The sequence below is a fragment of the Cavia porcellus genome, unplaced genomic scaffold, assembly GCF_034190915.1.
Source record: "Cavia porcellus strain 051 isolate PalLab524CR breed Dunkin Hartley unplaced genomic scaffold, mCavPor4.1 scaffold_22, whole genome shotgun sequence".
Lineage (NCBI taxonomy): Eukaryota > Metazoa > Chordata > Mammalia > Rodentia > Caviidae > Cavia > Cavia porcellus.
Window position 1 is genome coordinate 45,024,530 of NW_026947505.1, and position 14,326 is coordinate 45,038,855.

At 34.5% G+C, this 14,326-nt stretch overlaps 1 protein-coding gene across 2 annotated transcripts in view; it reads right to left on the bottom strand.

Moving 5' to 3' along the window:
- The window catches only part of Tfap2d (transcription factor AP-2 delta), a 59,932-nt gene that overhangs the window by 29,420 nt on the left and 16,186 nt on the right, over positions 1-14,326 (bottom strand). For both annotated transcript variants that reach the window (XM_063233120.1, XM_063233119.1), the window contains one exon: positions 487-628. In XM_063233120.1, coding sequence (XP_063089190.1) covers positions 487-628 — 142 coding nt within the window. The remainder of the gene's footprint in view (positions 1-486; positions 629-14,326) is intronic.

Consider the following 14,326-nt stretch of genomic DNA (forward strand, 5'->3'; position numbering starts at 1 on the left):
AATTATTTGCAAGAGAATACGAAGACAGTGATGTTGATCTTGGGTCCCAGATGTCTCCCTGTGGTGCTTACATGTCTGTGGCCACAACATTTTCCACATTCCCCAAGCAGTCAGGGTGTTCTGAGACCTTTGCTCTAGATGAAGGAACAGAGAGTGCCTTAGGCTACATTACGTAGCTTTACAGGCATTATCTACCTGGAATCTCTATTTCCTAAACATGTTTTTTTTCTGCTTGGAATTTCTTCATATTCTGAGAAAGTGTCTAAGAACTTTCACCAATTTCGAGGATAGCCTCATTATGAATCAAGGACAATTTTTAAATTTTCCTTGAATGCAGAGGAGTAGACCATTCTTGTTAGTACATTTAGCTGTGAGAATGTGAGATACTGTTTTTTCAGAGAACTGCAGCTTTTACATTGCTTCCCTCATTCAAGAAAATAGGAAAATCTGAGGATGAAGATCCATCAAAGCTTTGATGGTACTTACTTAGTTGCTAGGATCATCTTTTTCCTTGCTGTCTGTTCCTTCTGTTCCATGTGTTGTCTGGCGAGGTGTTCTCCTACTGCTTTGGCTGGAAACTCTGTTTCACATGTGTAGCCAAAGTCCCGAGCCAAGTGCAAAGCCTCTCCTATGAACAGAAAACACAAGTCAGTTTTTTTCCCCAATGTCAACCTTATAATGATAATAACTTTCTCTCTAGGGTCATTCCTGGTTGTGGATGGAAGGATTGTTTTTCCTATTTTTTCCTAAATAACTCAAGGAAAAGACCTTTTTGGGTCAGTGAAGAAAAAGGAGAAAAAGCTGAGAAATAGAGCTAGGTATGCTATTTCACTTTCCCATGATTCTCGGGTCACTAGACAAGATCCAATTGCAATACAGTGAACATTAATTCCCACAGAACAGAGCTCCACAGACATATCATTTTATTGCTGCTCAACCTACAACCTACTGAGCTCTGTATTCCTGGACTATTTTGTTGACTTTCAAAGACACTGATTGTAATGCTTAGCAAGAGGTCCAAATAACTTTAGCAGTTGGAGCACTATGGAAAGTAAATTAAATGAATTAAATTAATTTCACGGCACTATCTTGTTATAGTATATTATGTAATTATAAAATTAAGATCATCAGACCTTCCAAACACTCAATGAATTATAGAACTATGTACGATGGTTTAGTATAATAAAGCAAAAACATATTTGTTTTACAAAATATTTTATTTCACAAATTCTTAAATCCAAATACATTTTTTAAGAAATGAGGTAAAAATGTCTTATCAAGAAAATAAGATTGCATAAAGGAAATTAATTTTAAAAATCAACTGTTAAGTATTGTTAAAGCTTAATCAAGCTACATGGGGTGGTATATGCCTATGATCCCATTAACTCAGGAGGCCGAGGCAGGAGGTTCATATCTTGGGCAAATTAGTGAGACCTTATTTCAAAAATTTTTTTTTTAAATGTAGAAAGGACTAGTAATCTATCTTACTGGTAGAGCACTCCTAAACTTGGTCTCCAACATTGCAAAAAAGAAAAAAGAAAATCTTTTCACTGTATACATACATACTAAGCATCGGCTTTGTTCAAGACACTGTGCTAAGTAAGAGTAACAGCCAGAACAATGTAGCCACAGCGATTTCTAGGGAGATGACAGGATTGTAATAATAATGGAATGTGAATAACACTTTATATTTTCATGATATATATATATATATATATATATATATATATATATAAAATCTCCATTAAATATAATCTGTACATGTTTATTTATATCATAGGCCCAATATATATGGGATAGGATATATTACAGTATCAAATGTGTGTTAAAATATTTTTCAAATGTCCAAAGGAGGATTAAGTGATAAAGATGGGTAAGTAATTCAACAGTCACATGGTTAATCAAATTTCCATAAAGAAGCAGAAAGTCATCAGGCCTGATGACAAAGTCACTGGAAGTTTGCTTATGACTGGCCTATAGCATTCTGAAAAGTGATGGGACTTGATCTCATTTCACACACAGAGAAGAACAGGGTAGCCAATTAAAACCATCAGAAATAGGTAAAAATAGCTCATAGCATCAGAGAGGAGGAGCAAACAGAGGTGTACAAAATAAATATAAAAATAGGCTAATTGATAGTAATAAATATATCCTTAATGTAGATATTATCTTCTTCTAGAAAAGGGATTATTCATCTTTCAGATTAGAAAAGTCATATTTACAAAAAGCTTAATATCTATAGAAAACAGGAAGATTTTTAGGGTGTTATAAAGCTTAGAAAACACAATCCTGAGAGTACTTTTCCTCTTAACTTACTTTGGCTTTCCTATATGAAAAAATTTAAGGGACAAAACATATAAATTAGTTCTTAAGAATTTTTCCAAGTATATTTTTATGAAAAAGTTCAAACATAGATGTGGAAAGAATTTTATAGGAGTGAACACTCACATGTTCATCCTCAATATTATAGTAGTCTTGCTTTATCACATACCCCGCTTTCTGTCTATCCATCACCAATCTTCATTACATTTCAGAGGAAATTGCAAATCTCAGTACGTGTTTCCTCAAAAACTTCAGCATGCATATCAGCAACTGGAACTAAATACTCATTTGTAGTCTTTTTCCCTAAAACTTTTAACTTGCAATATTTTTCCTGACATATTTAGAAAGAAGAAACAAGATTAAGAACACTAATGATGGAGAGTATTGCATTTTTTTTTTCTGTGCTGAGAATGAAATCCAGGGCTTTAGGTATGCTAGAAACATGTTCTACTGATACATCCTGCTCAGCCCTGGTTGAATGATTTATGGCTAATGACTAAGTAAGAGTGATTATAGCCTTTGTCTTTGTTAACAGGAAAGAACATCTAGATGTTGAGGTGAACTGCTGTAACACATGTGCAGATATTAATTAACATCTTGATTTGAATTTTCACTGTGTAAAAATGTTAACCATCCAATCACAATTAGGCTCTTACATTTATACAAGTACTATATGCTAAACTTTTGTTACTAGCAGATAGTAATGTTGCCATTATTTTTTTATTCACTTACTCATGCTATAGCCCTGTTTTTTTTTTATTCTCACAGTGTAAGGGCCCTTATTCCAGGCTTTTGCAAAAGTCTAATTGAATATAAAACAGTCCAGCAAGGTAATCAATTAGTGTAGATGTTATTGTGTGGGTTAAAGTACTTCTATATACACATTTCAAACAAGCAACATTAGGTCTTTAGTTGAAATTTTGGCATACCTGTAGAACCTGTTTTTCTTTTCCTTTATTTTTGTTAGAGGTGAAATGACATGACTACACACAAGAGATCTTTATATTAATTAGTGTGAATACTGCTAGTTTAATGAAAGATCACAATTCTGGGTAAAGTTGTAACATCCAACCAATATTTTAAAGTATTTATTGGGGGCTGAGTGATAGAATTCTTGTCTGGCATGCAAAAGGCCCTAGGTTCAATAAATAAATCATTATTTCCAGCAGTTTGGCAACCTAATCAATTAGGAAAGAACACATATGCGTAGTCTGAAGAAAACTGGAACAAAAATTTGTTTTAAAAAGACATTGTACTGTTTAAAATAAAATACCAAAAAGACATTGTAATGCCCAATAGGATGCTCATACAAATGGTAAAGAGAGCCCTTTTGAAACATTTTTAATTTGGAAGTAAAAATGTCAATGCTTGATCCATGAAATAACTAGGGCATAACTCACATGGATCTTGGGACTCAGGAGTATTCTGAAACTAACGCAGTAACACTATCAGTAGTGTCATCTTTATACATAGCTGTACATTGCATTGCTCACATTAATAGGTTTAGATACCATTTTAACAGAGACTATTACAGATATAAACAGTGCAAACAGGAGGGTGGCAGTACGCTTGAATTTTTTGCTAAAACCTGATTCTTGAGGATCTGTCCCATTTTATGCAAAGCTCTCACCGTGTGGTAGTTTTAAATAGTTTAGTAGAACATCTGCTATTTACATTTACACTGACAGCTAGATCCTTCCTTCCCTTAGTTCTGTTTACTGCTTTCTACTGCTTGCAGGGTAACATTGTTACAGGATGTATAGCAATGTGACATCAAAAGAAGTGGCAAGTGAAGACACTCTGATACGTAGTTAAAATGTGTATATGATGCCAAAACTTTTTGTGTAAGGACCCAACAATGAATGAATAGATCCACGTATTAAAATGCTTATGATATTCAGAAACAATGAAAAATCTAAATTTAAATTCTTAATAGCAGATGTCTTAAAGAGTAATTTTGTGAAACATGCAAATTTTAGGATCGGAAAAGTATATGAATGAATCTCTAGGGGATATGACTAATTTTTTTAAAGTAAAGACCTATAAGGTTCTCTCTGTCTTTGAGGCGGGACCCTGTGGTCCTATAATGACCATGCAGTAACCTGTGGCAGACAGGGCATTCCAGGAAGGCCACTTCCCTTCTAGCCCCCAAAGTGGCCTCAGTTACCCACTGAAGTTACCACATTCCTGTGAGAGGTGGGGCAGCATGACCTAGTTCTTTTGTTCAGGGTAGCCTTAGGCTTTGCTTTATTTCAAAGTATTCTGCCACTTGGCCATTCATCCATTTTCTAAAAAGCAATAAAATTAACCTTATTTCATATCATTTAAAGAATTATACATTTTTGGGGGCTGGGGATGTAGCTCAGCGGCATAAGCACCTGCCTTGCAAGCAGGTGGTCGTGAGTTCGATCCCCAGTACCGATAAAAAGAAAAAAAAAGTATATAAAAAAAGAATTATACATTTTAGAAGTAAAATCCATGGGTGTAAACTTAGTAATGCAACATCCAATGTCATTAAATAAAAAACTGATTCATATTTTAAATTCCAATCATATATCCATGATACCAGTTTTTTACTTTCATGCATGGGGGTAAAGCACATTCAAATATAAGGGATTATTTCAAGAATTATCCACTGGAGACCAAATTTAAGCGTAATTTAAAACCTGGACAAGACAGTATAATTAAGGTCAGGCATAGTGGTGCCTGCGATAATCCTAATTATGAAGGGGTCTTGGGCAGGAGGATCACAATTTGAGACCAGATGGAGCAATCTATTGAGACTGTCTCAAAATGAAATTTTGAAAAAGGGTGAAATGCAGCTCAGGAATTCCTGGGTTCAATATCAGATACCGTTAAAAAAAATAAAAACAAAAAAACTGGGCCAAGGATTTAGCTCAGTGGCATAAACACCTGCCTAGCAAGTGCAAGGTCATGAGTTCGATCCCCAGTACTAAAAAAACAAAAATAAAATAACAAAACAAAATAAAAGCCTATAAATCATGTTAAATTGTCTTTTTTTTTTATGGGTACTGGGGATCAAACTCAGGATCACGCGCTTTGCAAGGCAGGTGCTGCAGCAATCCCCAGACTCATGTTAAAGTCTTATAAAGTAAAAAAAAAAAAAAAAAAAAAAAAAAAAAAAAAAAAAGTACAATTACAGTAAACCCTAAAGCTAAGGACAAAGCTTTTAGGTCTGTTACAAGTTTTCTAAACTACTGTGAAAGACCTTTACACTATAACGGTGTATCTCCTTTGATTCAAGACATAGATACAGATCTTAAAATCTAAACACTTATCTAACTTAATGAACATTTCATTCAAACACCAATAATGTATTGGACTACTTCAAAGCAATAATTTTGTTCCCCACTCAACACTCTGCAATTAGTATGGCACCTGATTTGTAATACATATTTAGTAACATTTTTGATTTGTTGTAAAGGCACACTATCCAAGGAATATAGTGCAAAACTAAAGCAAAAGAGATTTGTTTGAAATGTGTATTAAAAGAAATCTTGAAGACAAAAAGTTTTAGCCTTTGCAACTTCAATAACTTGAGAGTGTGCTTAATATATAAAAGCCTGAACTCTAATCTATGTGATTAATCTCTGGTGCTAAAGCTCGCCCCTGAAGTAATTCTCAAAAACCACGGTGGAAGCAACTCTCCTAAGGTAAAAAGAAAGCATTACGCAGGCATAGCCTGGCCTTGTCCTCATATATAAAGAGCCTGTGACTTATACACAGAAAAAGCCGTCACTGTTAGATCAATAATAAACTTGAAAGACTTTATCTAGCTGGGTTATTGCATGACAAGTTCTGCATATTTAGCTGTTATAAATTCTAGAAAAAATATAAATGTGATTGTAGGAACAGAGGTAGCATAGTTGGGAAAACAAAGACACTGAAAAACTAAAGTCTGCTTGTGTAGGGCAAGTTTAATCTCAAGATGGAGGTTGCTTTTCAAATTAGTAGAGAAATGATGCATTATCAGTAAAAGGTGTTGGGACAGCTGAGTACCATCTGGAAAAGAAAAGCAAAGCTGGATCTATACTGTACATCTAAAACCAAGACAAATTGCTCATGGATCAAAAATTTAAGCATAAAAGAAGAAAACCACAAGGCAATTAAATGATAACGTAAGATAATTCTTTCACGCTTTTGAAATAAAGGCCTTTTAAAGTAGCTTTATTATAATAGAAAGTAAAAGCTCTAGAATAAAATATATGAGGAATAAGGTTATATCAACATAAAATCTGCATGATAAAAGAATGAGCAAACAATAAAAAACCAATAACAGTAAATAAAAAATTAAAACAGGAGTGAAATTTTAATTTTCATATTAAAGATAAGCATCCAGTTTTCCTAGTATGTGGTATTTATAAATCAGTGAGAAAAATACCAAACATTATCACATAAACACAAAGTAAATACATAGCAAAGCTCATAAATGTGTAAGAACATATTTAACTTCTTTCATGGCAAGCTTATGTTTTTCTTTTTCAACCCATCAAATTACGAAAGTATTTTTAAAAGATAGCACCTTGGGGCTGGGGATTTGGCTCAGCGGCATAAGCGCCTTCCTTGCAAGTGTGCGATCCTGAGTTCAATCTCTGGTACCGATAAAAACGAAAAAGACCGAAAAAAAAAAAAAAAAAAAAAAAAAGATAGCACCTAGTTCAAGTTAAAATATTAACATGTCAATTCTAATTCTCATTGCTGATAAGATTGCAAACTTACAACTATACTTGAGAAGAGTATGTCAGTTATCTATCAAAATTACTGGTACAAGAGCTTATTAAATAGAGAGATGTATGTCTGTGTAATACATAAAAGCCTGAACTCCAGGAGGAAAATATGAGGTTTCTCATCACAGTATCATCGCCAAAGGATAGTAACACCTCACTAGTTCATTCAAAGACTCATTCTATTATGGTATAGTTACTTAATGTAATGCCATGAGTGTTTAAAAGTGAAAGACTTGTAATCCCTTGTAAAAAAATAAGTGCAAAAGCATGATATATAATGTTATAACTTCTTTTTAAAAAGAAAAAAAAATCATGCAAACATATTTCCTTGGTAGGAAACAGCGAAGCCAATAACATTTATTTTCTTGTTGAAGAGGAATTGAATGACTGAGCAATGTGGTTAAAAGAAAATATTTAACTGTGTACCCTCCTATAACTTTTAAATGTTGTACTATTTAATGTATCATCTACTGAAACTTATATTAACAGTAAAGTTACCGTCTGCGATGTTCTTAAAAAGCCATCCATGAGGGGGCTGGGGATTTAGTTCAGTGGCATACGCGCCTGCCTTGTAAGCAGGCATTCATGAGTTCGATCCCCAGTACCGATAAAAAGGAAACACACACACACACACGCACACAAAAAGACGTCCATGAATTCAATTATTTTTACAAATTAAATGGAAGTTCAGGATTCCAGTTGTTATAAAATAGGAAGTAGGTATCAATAGAGATAATTATAGTCCACAATTGATTCAAGTATGTTTAAGTAAATGTAAGTCATAGGAAAATGAGAAACTAAATGTTTCTAAAGCACATCAGTTGAGTCATAAACATTAAAAGGAAAAATCAAAGAAAAAGGAAAATAAAGTCAACCTGAAAGTAAAGACCACATGAATGCTTTTTAGCAAATTTGTTTTTGAATAAGTAAGTGATGAGTAGGACAACAGGGGCAGAGGCGAAATAGACAGGTATGTCTGCACATATTTCCTTTCTGAGCTGAGATCACCAAGAGTAGAAGCCAAGCTTAAGGGCACCCGAGCACACAGTCCCAAAGGCAGTTGTATAGCACAGTATGTCCCTGCGTCTGTATGCAAACAACTTTCTTCCCTAAAACCGAATGAAATCATAAAATGCAGATCAAGGCAATGATAGTGGGAAGTAAGGAAATAACTTAAGAAGATATTGTTTTCTAAACTGGTGCCTATTTGCCCAAAATAGTGCACAATATAATTCATATTAATTGAGATCAATCGTTGAATCTTGAAAAATATAAATTCTCAGATGTTAGGTAACAATATATAATTGTTAGCTACTTGCCAATTACCAAAGCAAAATCTCTTTAATATAAAATATTCTGTTCCTAGGTTAAGAAGTTCACAGAAAAACAATTCTTCTGGTCAGTAAAAAGCCTATTTAGAAGCAAAAATAAAACAAACATAAACCAGCAGGCTTAAAAATGAGTTACTATCATATGTTCTGCCACAATTAAATTAATTGAGCCCAATTCTACTGGCAAGTCTGGAATGCAAAATTATGCCCAAAAAGACATTGTCAATTCCAGACTGTCTGCATTCAAAAGAGAATAACAAGATCCTCAGTTACTGATATTCCAGGAGGTTGACTAACTAAAATAAGCACCAAACAGAGTTATTACAACAACTTTCCATGCAGCTTCTAAAGAAAGCCGAAAATCTGTATTCCAATAATGTCTGTATCCCATGTAATGTCTGGAAAGGCTAGAAAAGGAGAAAGGATATTAGCACTAATATATGGAAGACAAGATTCTAATATTTTATACCTAGATGTCTCATGCATTGGCCAACACTTTTTCCTAAAGCAAAAGGCCAAGGACCGGCAGCTTCAATGACACTTGCTCAGTATGTGTCACCTTCAGGCAAGAATTCATTGCCAAATTGGTTAGTTTTTTCCTTGTTTACTGGAAATGTATTCATACAGGCATGGGATTAGAGACAGAGAAGATGTAATGCCAAGTAGTAGGATTTCTTCCTGTTACATGTGGGTAATTTGCTGAAATGGATGTGTAGTGTACATTTTAAATATGATACCATATATATGCATATTTAAAGTACAAGGAACATCTGATAATTATTTTGGAAAAGATGTAAAACATGCTAATATTATTGCGCATCACTATAACTTTGGGGTAGTGAAATTATAAAAGGAGACTTATAAAGATTTTAAAACCTCATTCAAACAGATGCAAGAAAGCAGAAGAATGTGCCTAGGATTTCTGAGAGTGCAGGAGATCTAATTCAAGGTGAAAAACCAGCTCAAGGCTTAATATCCTCTTTCTATCCTTTAGATTCAATTTAAAGTCTGAAGTAACTGAGAAACACACACAAACCAAACTCAAGTAAAAAGTATACTGTAGGGTTACAAACCAGAAGGAGGGGGCTATCATCCTTGTTGTAAACCAGTTGTATAATCTTATTCAGAATAATTCATCTCTCTGAGGTTTAGTTTCTTATATGTGATTAATGGTGACTAAAACTTACTAAGCACTGGCTGTGCCGGGGCTCCATAGCAAGTGCTCCGTGAACATTCTGACTTTTCACAAAACATCCATGAAGGGCACTATGATTAACACTGCTTTGTAGATGAGGGCACTAATGCTCAGAGAGGTTATGTGTTTCTTCTCCTTTGCACGTAGCTGAAGTGAAGTCTAACAAGTGTATTTGACTTCAGAAGCCACCCTCCAAACTGCCATGTTCTAATGCTTTAGAACACTCAGTCTTTTTGCTTCCAAAACTACAGCCTTTGTGTGTGTGTCTGTCTGTGTGTGTGTATCGTTTTTGTCTGTCTGTCTCTTTCTCTCTCATCATTTGCTAGTGCTGAAGTTTGAACCTAGGACCTCGCACATGCTGAGCAAGCACTCTACTGAGTTATAACCCCTGATGTTAACATTTGTTAGGTGCCTCCATGCCTGCATGGTGTGAGTTATTTAACTCATGTGAATATAGGTAATCCACAAAAGTATTACAGGGCAGCTATCATAGTAGAGATGAGTGTTAGACCATCATGTCCTTTCTTTATATACTAGAGTTGTGGCAGGGAAGACACTGTTCAGTCAGATTTCAGGAAAGCCATGTAATGAGTTTTCACAGAACGTGAACAGCAGTAAGTGGGCCACTTTCAGGCCACAGCAGGTAAAGGGATGAATACTTTCTTTTCAGTCTCATGCCTCTCTGTGAGCTAAATGACTAGTACTTCAGGGATTTAGAGATGGTACGGGTACAGAGGGAGAATTCTAGTGCTTTGTCTCTGTGTGAGACTCTAACAGAAAGGAAGTATAGGGCAGGGTCTAAAAAGTCATATATATATGTGTGTGTGTGTGTGTGTGTGTGTGTGTGTGTGTTTTATATCTAAAGGAGAAAGCAATGGCAATAAAATATTTAAATGAAAAAAAGACCGAATGGAGATCACATGATGTTTTGGAGATTGTACATTTTTACTAATGTATATTTATACTTCCACAGTTCCACACTGCTTTATAAACCCACAAATAGAACACACACAGAATTTGTCTTCCTGTCATAACAAACTGCAGCTCCAGACATTTATGCCAAAGGGATTAAATAAATGGTATTTTCAGAGCCCTTGGTGTTGCCTGCAAATGTTACCTGGAATTTTACAAAAGTAGCAAAACTGTTTCACCAAAACATCCCACTCTGGCAAACAGAATGTGCAAACAACACTGAAGTATCAGTCAGCATGAAAAATGGTAGGTGAGGTAAGACAGATGGGTAGCAATGAGTACTAATCACTAACTCTTTGGGATTGATTGAACAACCACTAACTCTGCAAGTGTTTCGCTCTGGAGTAAAACATGAAGCTGGAGACTCATAAATAAATATACGCCAGAGTGTTAGGACTAGAACAATACTATAGGCCAGGTTATTTAAATGACTGCTAGAAACAAACTACTTGTACTCCAAGAGAGTCTGGAATTATCTCAGTGTATCCTCAGGAAGATCAGTGCGTTGGAGGCAAAAACAATAGGCCACCATACACTGCATCCCAGGAATAGACGTCTGCTGATATTGTAGGACAATGAAGTTATCATGATTGTGATTAACAAAGAGAAATAAGGAAAACAGGCTTATTGTAAAGTTGAGTTTAACAATTTGTCATAGTTACATATTTAAACTTTCTTAGATGAAGACAGGTGAGTAAAAAGAGAGTAAGATCTGGTGTTATATTTATAGAGTTCTGTATTTAAAAATTTCTGTTTTATTTCAGGTTAAATATGCCCATGTTAAGTGAACCCAGAAAATTTTCTCTCAAAATATCTGCTTAAAATGTTCATTTTAAAAACAATTTTGTAAGAGAAAAATTGTTTATCCTTCTCTAGTTCATCATTTCATTGGTTACTATGTACCAGGATATTTGTAACAGAGATGCCATGGATTATTAGGACAAGTTGTGTATTTGCAATAGTCTTGCCCTATAAATTTCTACAATGATGCCTAAAAATAATGACTCTACTCAAAAAGAATGTAGTTTTTAAAATAATTAAAAATCTAAGGCAAGCATGGAAACCTATATATTGGTGACAGAGGCTCTTTTGAGAAACAAAAGTTCACTTGCCAATTTGAATCCCATCATAAAGCACCTTAATTGTCATTCACTGAATCTTTATAAAGGTTGTTCATCTCTACACTGAGAGCCAGTTAGGGCTGTAAAGTCGCATATAAGATTTTTTTTTAAGAAAAAAGTTGAGTTTTATAAGATTTATTTTAAGAAATAAAGTCAACTGTATATTTGCTTTCTTTTGTCCATGCACTGTATCAAAATGTGGAAGAATAATTAAACCTTATTAATACACTGGGACATTAGGATTTTTGAGAATTTGCCAGTGTTATTGCATTTAGGTTACTCCATAAAAGTTTCAAGCAACAGTTTTAAGACACGTTTCAGAGAATGTAAGTCGCTTGGTTAGTATTTAAAATGTGAGGATGGATTAATGTAGAAAGTTCAGGAGATAAATGGGGTATGTCAAAATAAATTTTCAAAATTTGGACTGGGGATTTAGCTCAGCGGCATAAGCACCTGCCTTGCGAGCAGGTGGTTGTGAGTTTGATCCCTGGTACCGATAAAAAAACAAAAACAAAACAACAACAACAACAACAACAACAAAAAACTCCAAAAAAAAAGTTAGTACTGTCCTTTCTCACAAGGCTATAGGTCTATGAAAAAGCTGAAAAGCTGACAGACCATAATTTACCAGAAACCTATGCTTCAAAACTTCTAAGAAAAAAATCTAAAATGATATTGGGTCTTGCAAAAGTATTTATTTGATGACAAAAATACTATGCTTGGCACATTCAATTCAAAAATCTATTTAAAAGTATGGTACAGTTTGTACAGAAAAAAAAAACAATATAAACTAAATACAGTTTAGATCCATGTTGGCCAAGAAAAGATCGAAGTCCCAAAAAGGCAGGAAAGAATCAACCGGGTTATGTACTTCAGGAGATTGTGAGGTAAGAGTTGGGTTACTATTACCCTGGAATTGGACTTCAAAGGCCAATGAAAATGAACTATCAGCTCTCAGGACCAACCCAGCTGAAGTTTAATGAGAAGATTAATCTGAAAGTCTTTGCTTTTCTTCTCAGCTCACGATTATAATGAAGCCTGTATCAATTTATCCAGAATAGCTGTACTTGTCAGATATTAGTTTTTGTTTCCTAAAATAACTTGTTTTTAAAACTATGGGTCATAAATATTGAGATGTAAAATATATTTAGTGAATTTACAATGGACATTTAAAAAGAACACAAAAATACAGAATAGAGTATTAGAGAAAGTTGCACATATTAATGTAAGTTTTGTGGGGATTGAACCTCGAGAGCACTAAACTAATCCCCAGATTTTTAAAATTGTACTTTGAAATAAGATCCTACTTAGTTGCTTAGGCTGGCCTTCTGTTCATCATCCTGTCTGTCTCCCAAGCAGCTGGGACAACAAGTGTGTTAGACCAAACTCTAATGTTACTTTAAAATAATGTTTACGCGGGACTGTGTTTGTGGGTCATATGCAAGAATTTGAGGGTTGCAAAATGTCCCTTTGCCCTGCAGTCTTTTTTTCAGAAATTCCATCAAAGTGCTTGGACTGTAAAATATTTCTGTACATCATGAAGATTTGGAGACTTCAAAATCACTCAAGATAAAATACATCTGGGAAAAATAAAATCTTGTTTCATGAGCCAAGACTAATGGTTATGTGTGAAGAGAAGCCAGAAGAGAACCAAAGTGGGTCACTTTTATGGTAGAAGTATGCTAATAGGTCCCAGAGATCAATCTGTCCATTTTATATATTTGATCTGTGTTCTTTGTGGTGGTACAAATCAATGATTGCAACATAGGCTGTCCTAGTGCACCTGACTACCACAAAAGTCAGGAAGAATTGCAAACATACTCTTCATGGCTCTTCCAATTGCTTTGGCCAGTACTTTCACAGGCAGTAAAGAAAAGGGATTTTTTTTTGGGGGGGGTGTCTTTAACTTTCAGACTAGTTTTAAGTTTCACGAGCTTTCATAGTAAGTCTCACTAGGGTAGCAGAAAAATCCCAATGATCATCAGTGATACTGAAACATCATTACACACTATACAAACTGGGAAGTTTGGAAATTACTCAGATCCTTGGGCTACAACTTTGAATTTCAGCTGGTTTAGTTGTGATCCATGCGATGCCTAATACACACTGTCACTTTAATTCTGTGCAGTGTGCTTGAGAACCACTCAAGTACTACGGCCTACATGATTGTTGAATCTCCTCTTTTTTAAAAACAACTATAATTTTAACATGTTTATTTTAAAAGTACAGGAACCTATCCAGTATCAACCACTTAATCTTTTAAAATTTTATGTTTTTTTTCCTTCTTTCAGTACCACCAGCCAATAGAGGTGAATGATAATCAAATTTCTCTCATATAAGTCAGCCCTCAGCATCAGCAAACAGAGGCAAATAGAACAGAAAATCATTACAGCATAGTACAGGTTGAGTATTTTTTTTAATCTATGGTGACTGGAACCTAAGTGTTTCATATATTATACTTTGGAATATTTTTCATATTTGAAATATTTGCATACTAGTTTAACATCTCTAATCTGTAAACCTAAAATCTTGAATGATTGAAGGCTCCAAATTTCTTGAGTGTCATGCTGGAGGTCAAGATATTTCAGATTTTGGAATAATTCAGTTTTTGAATTTTGGGGTCAGAGATGCTCAGTT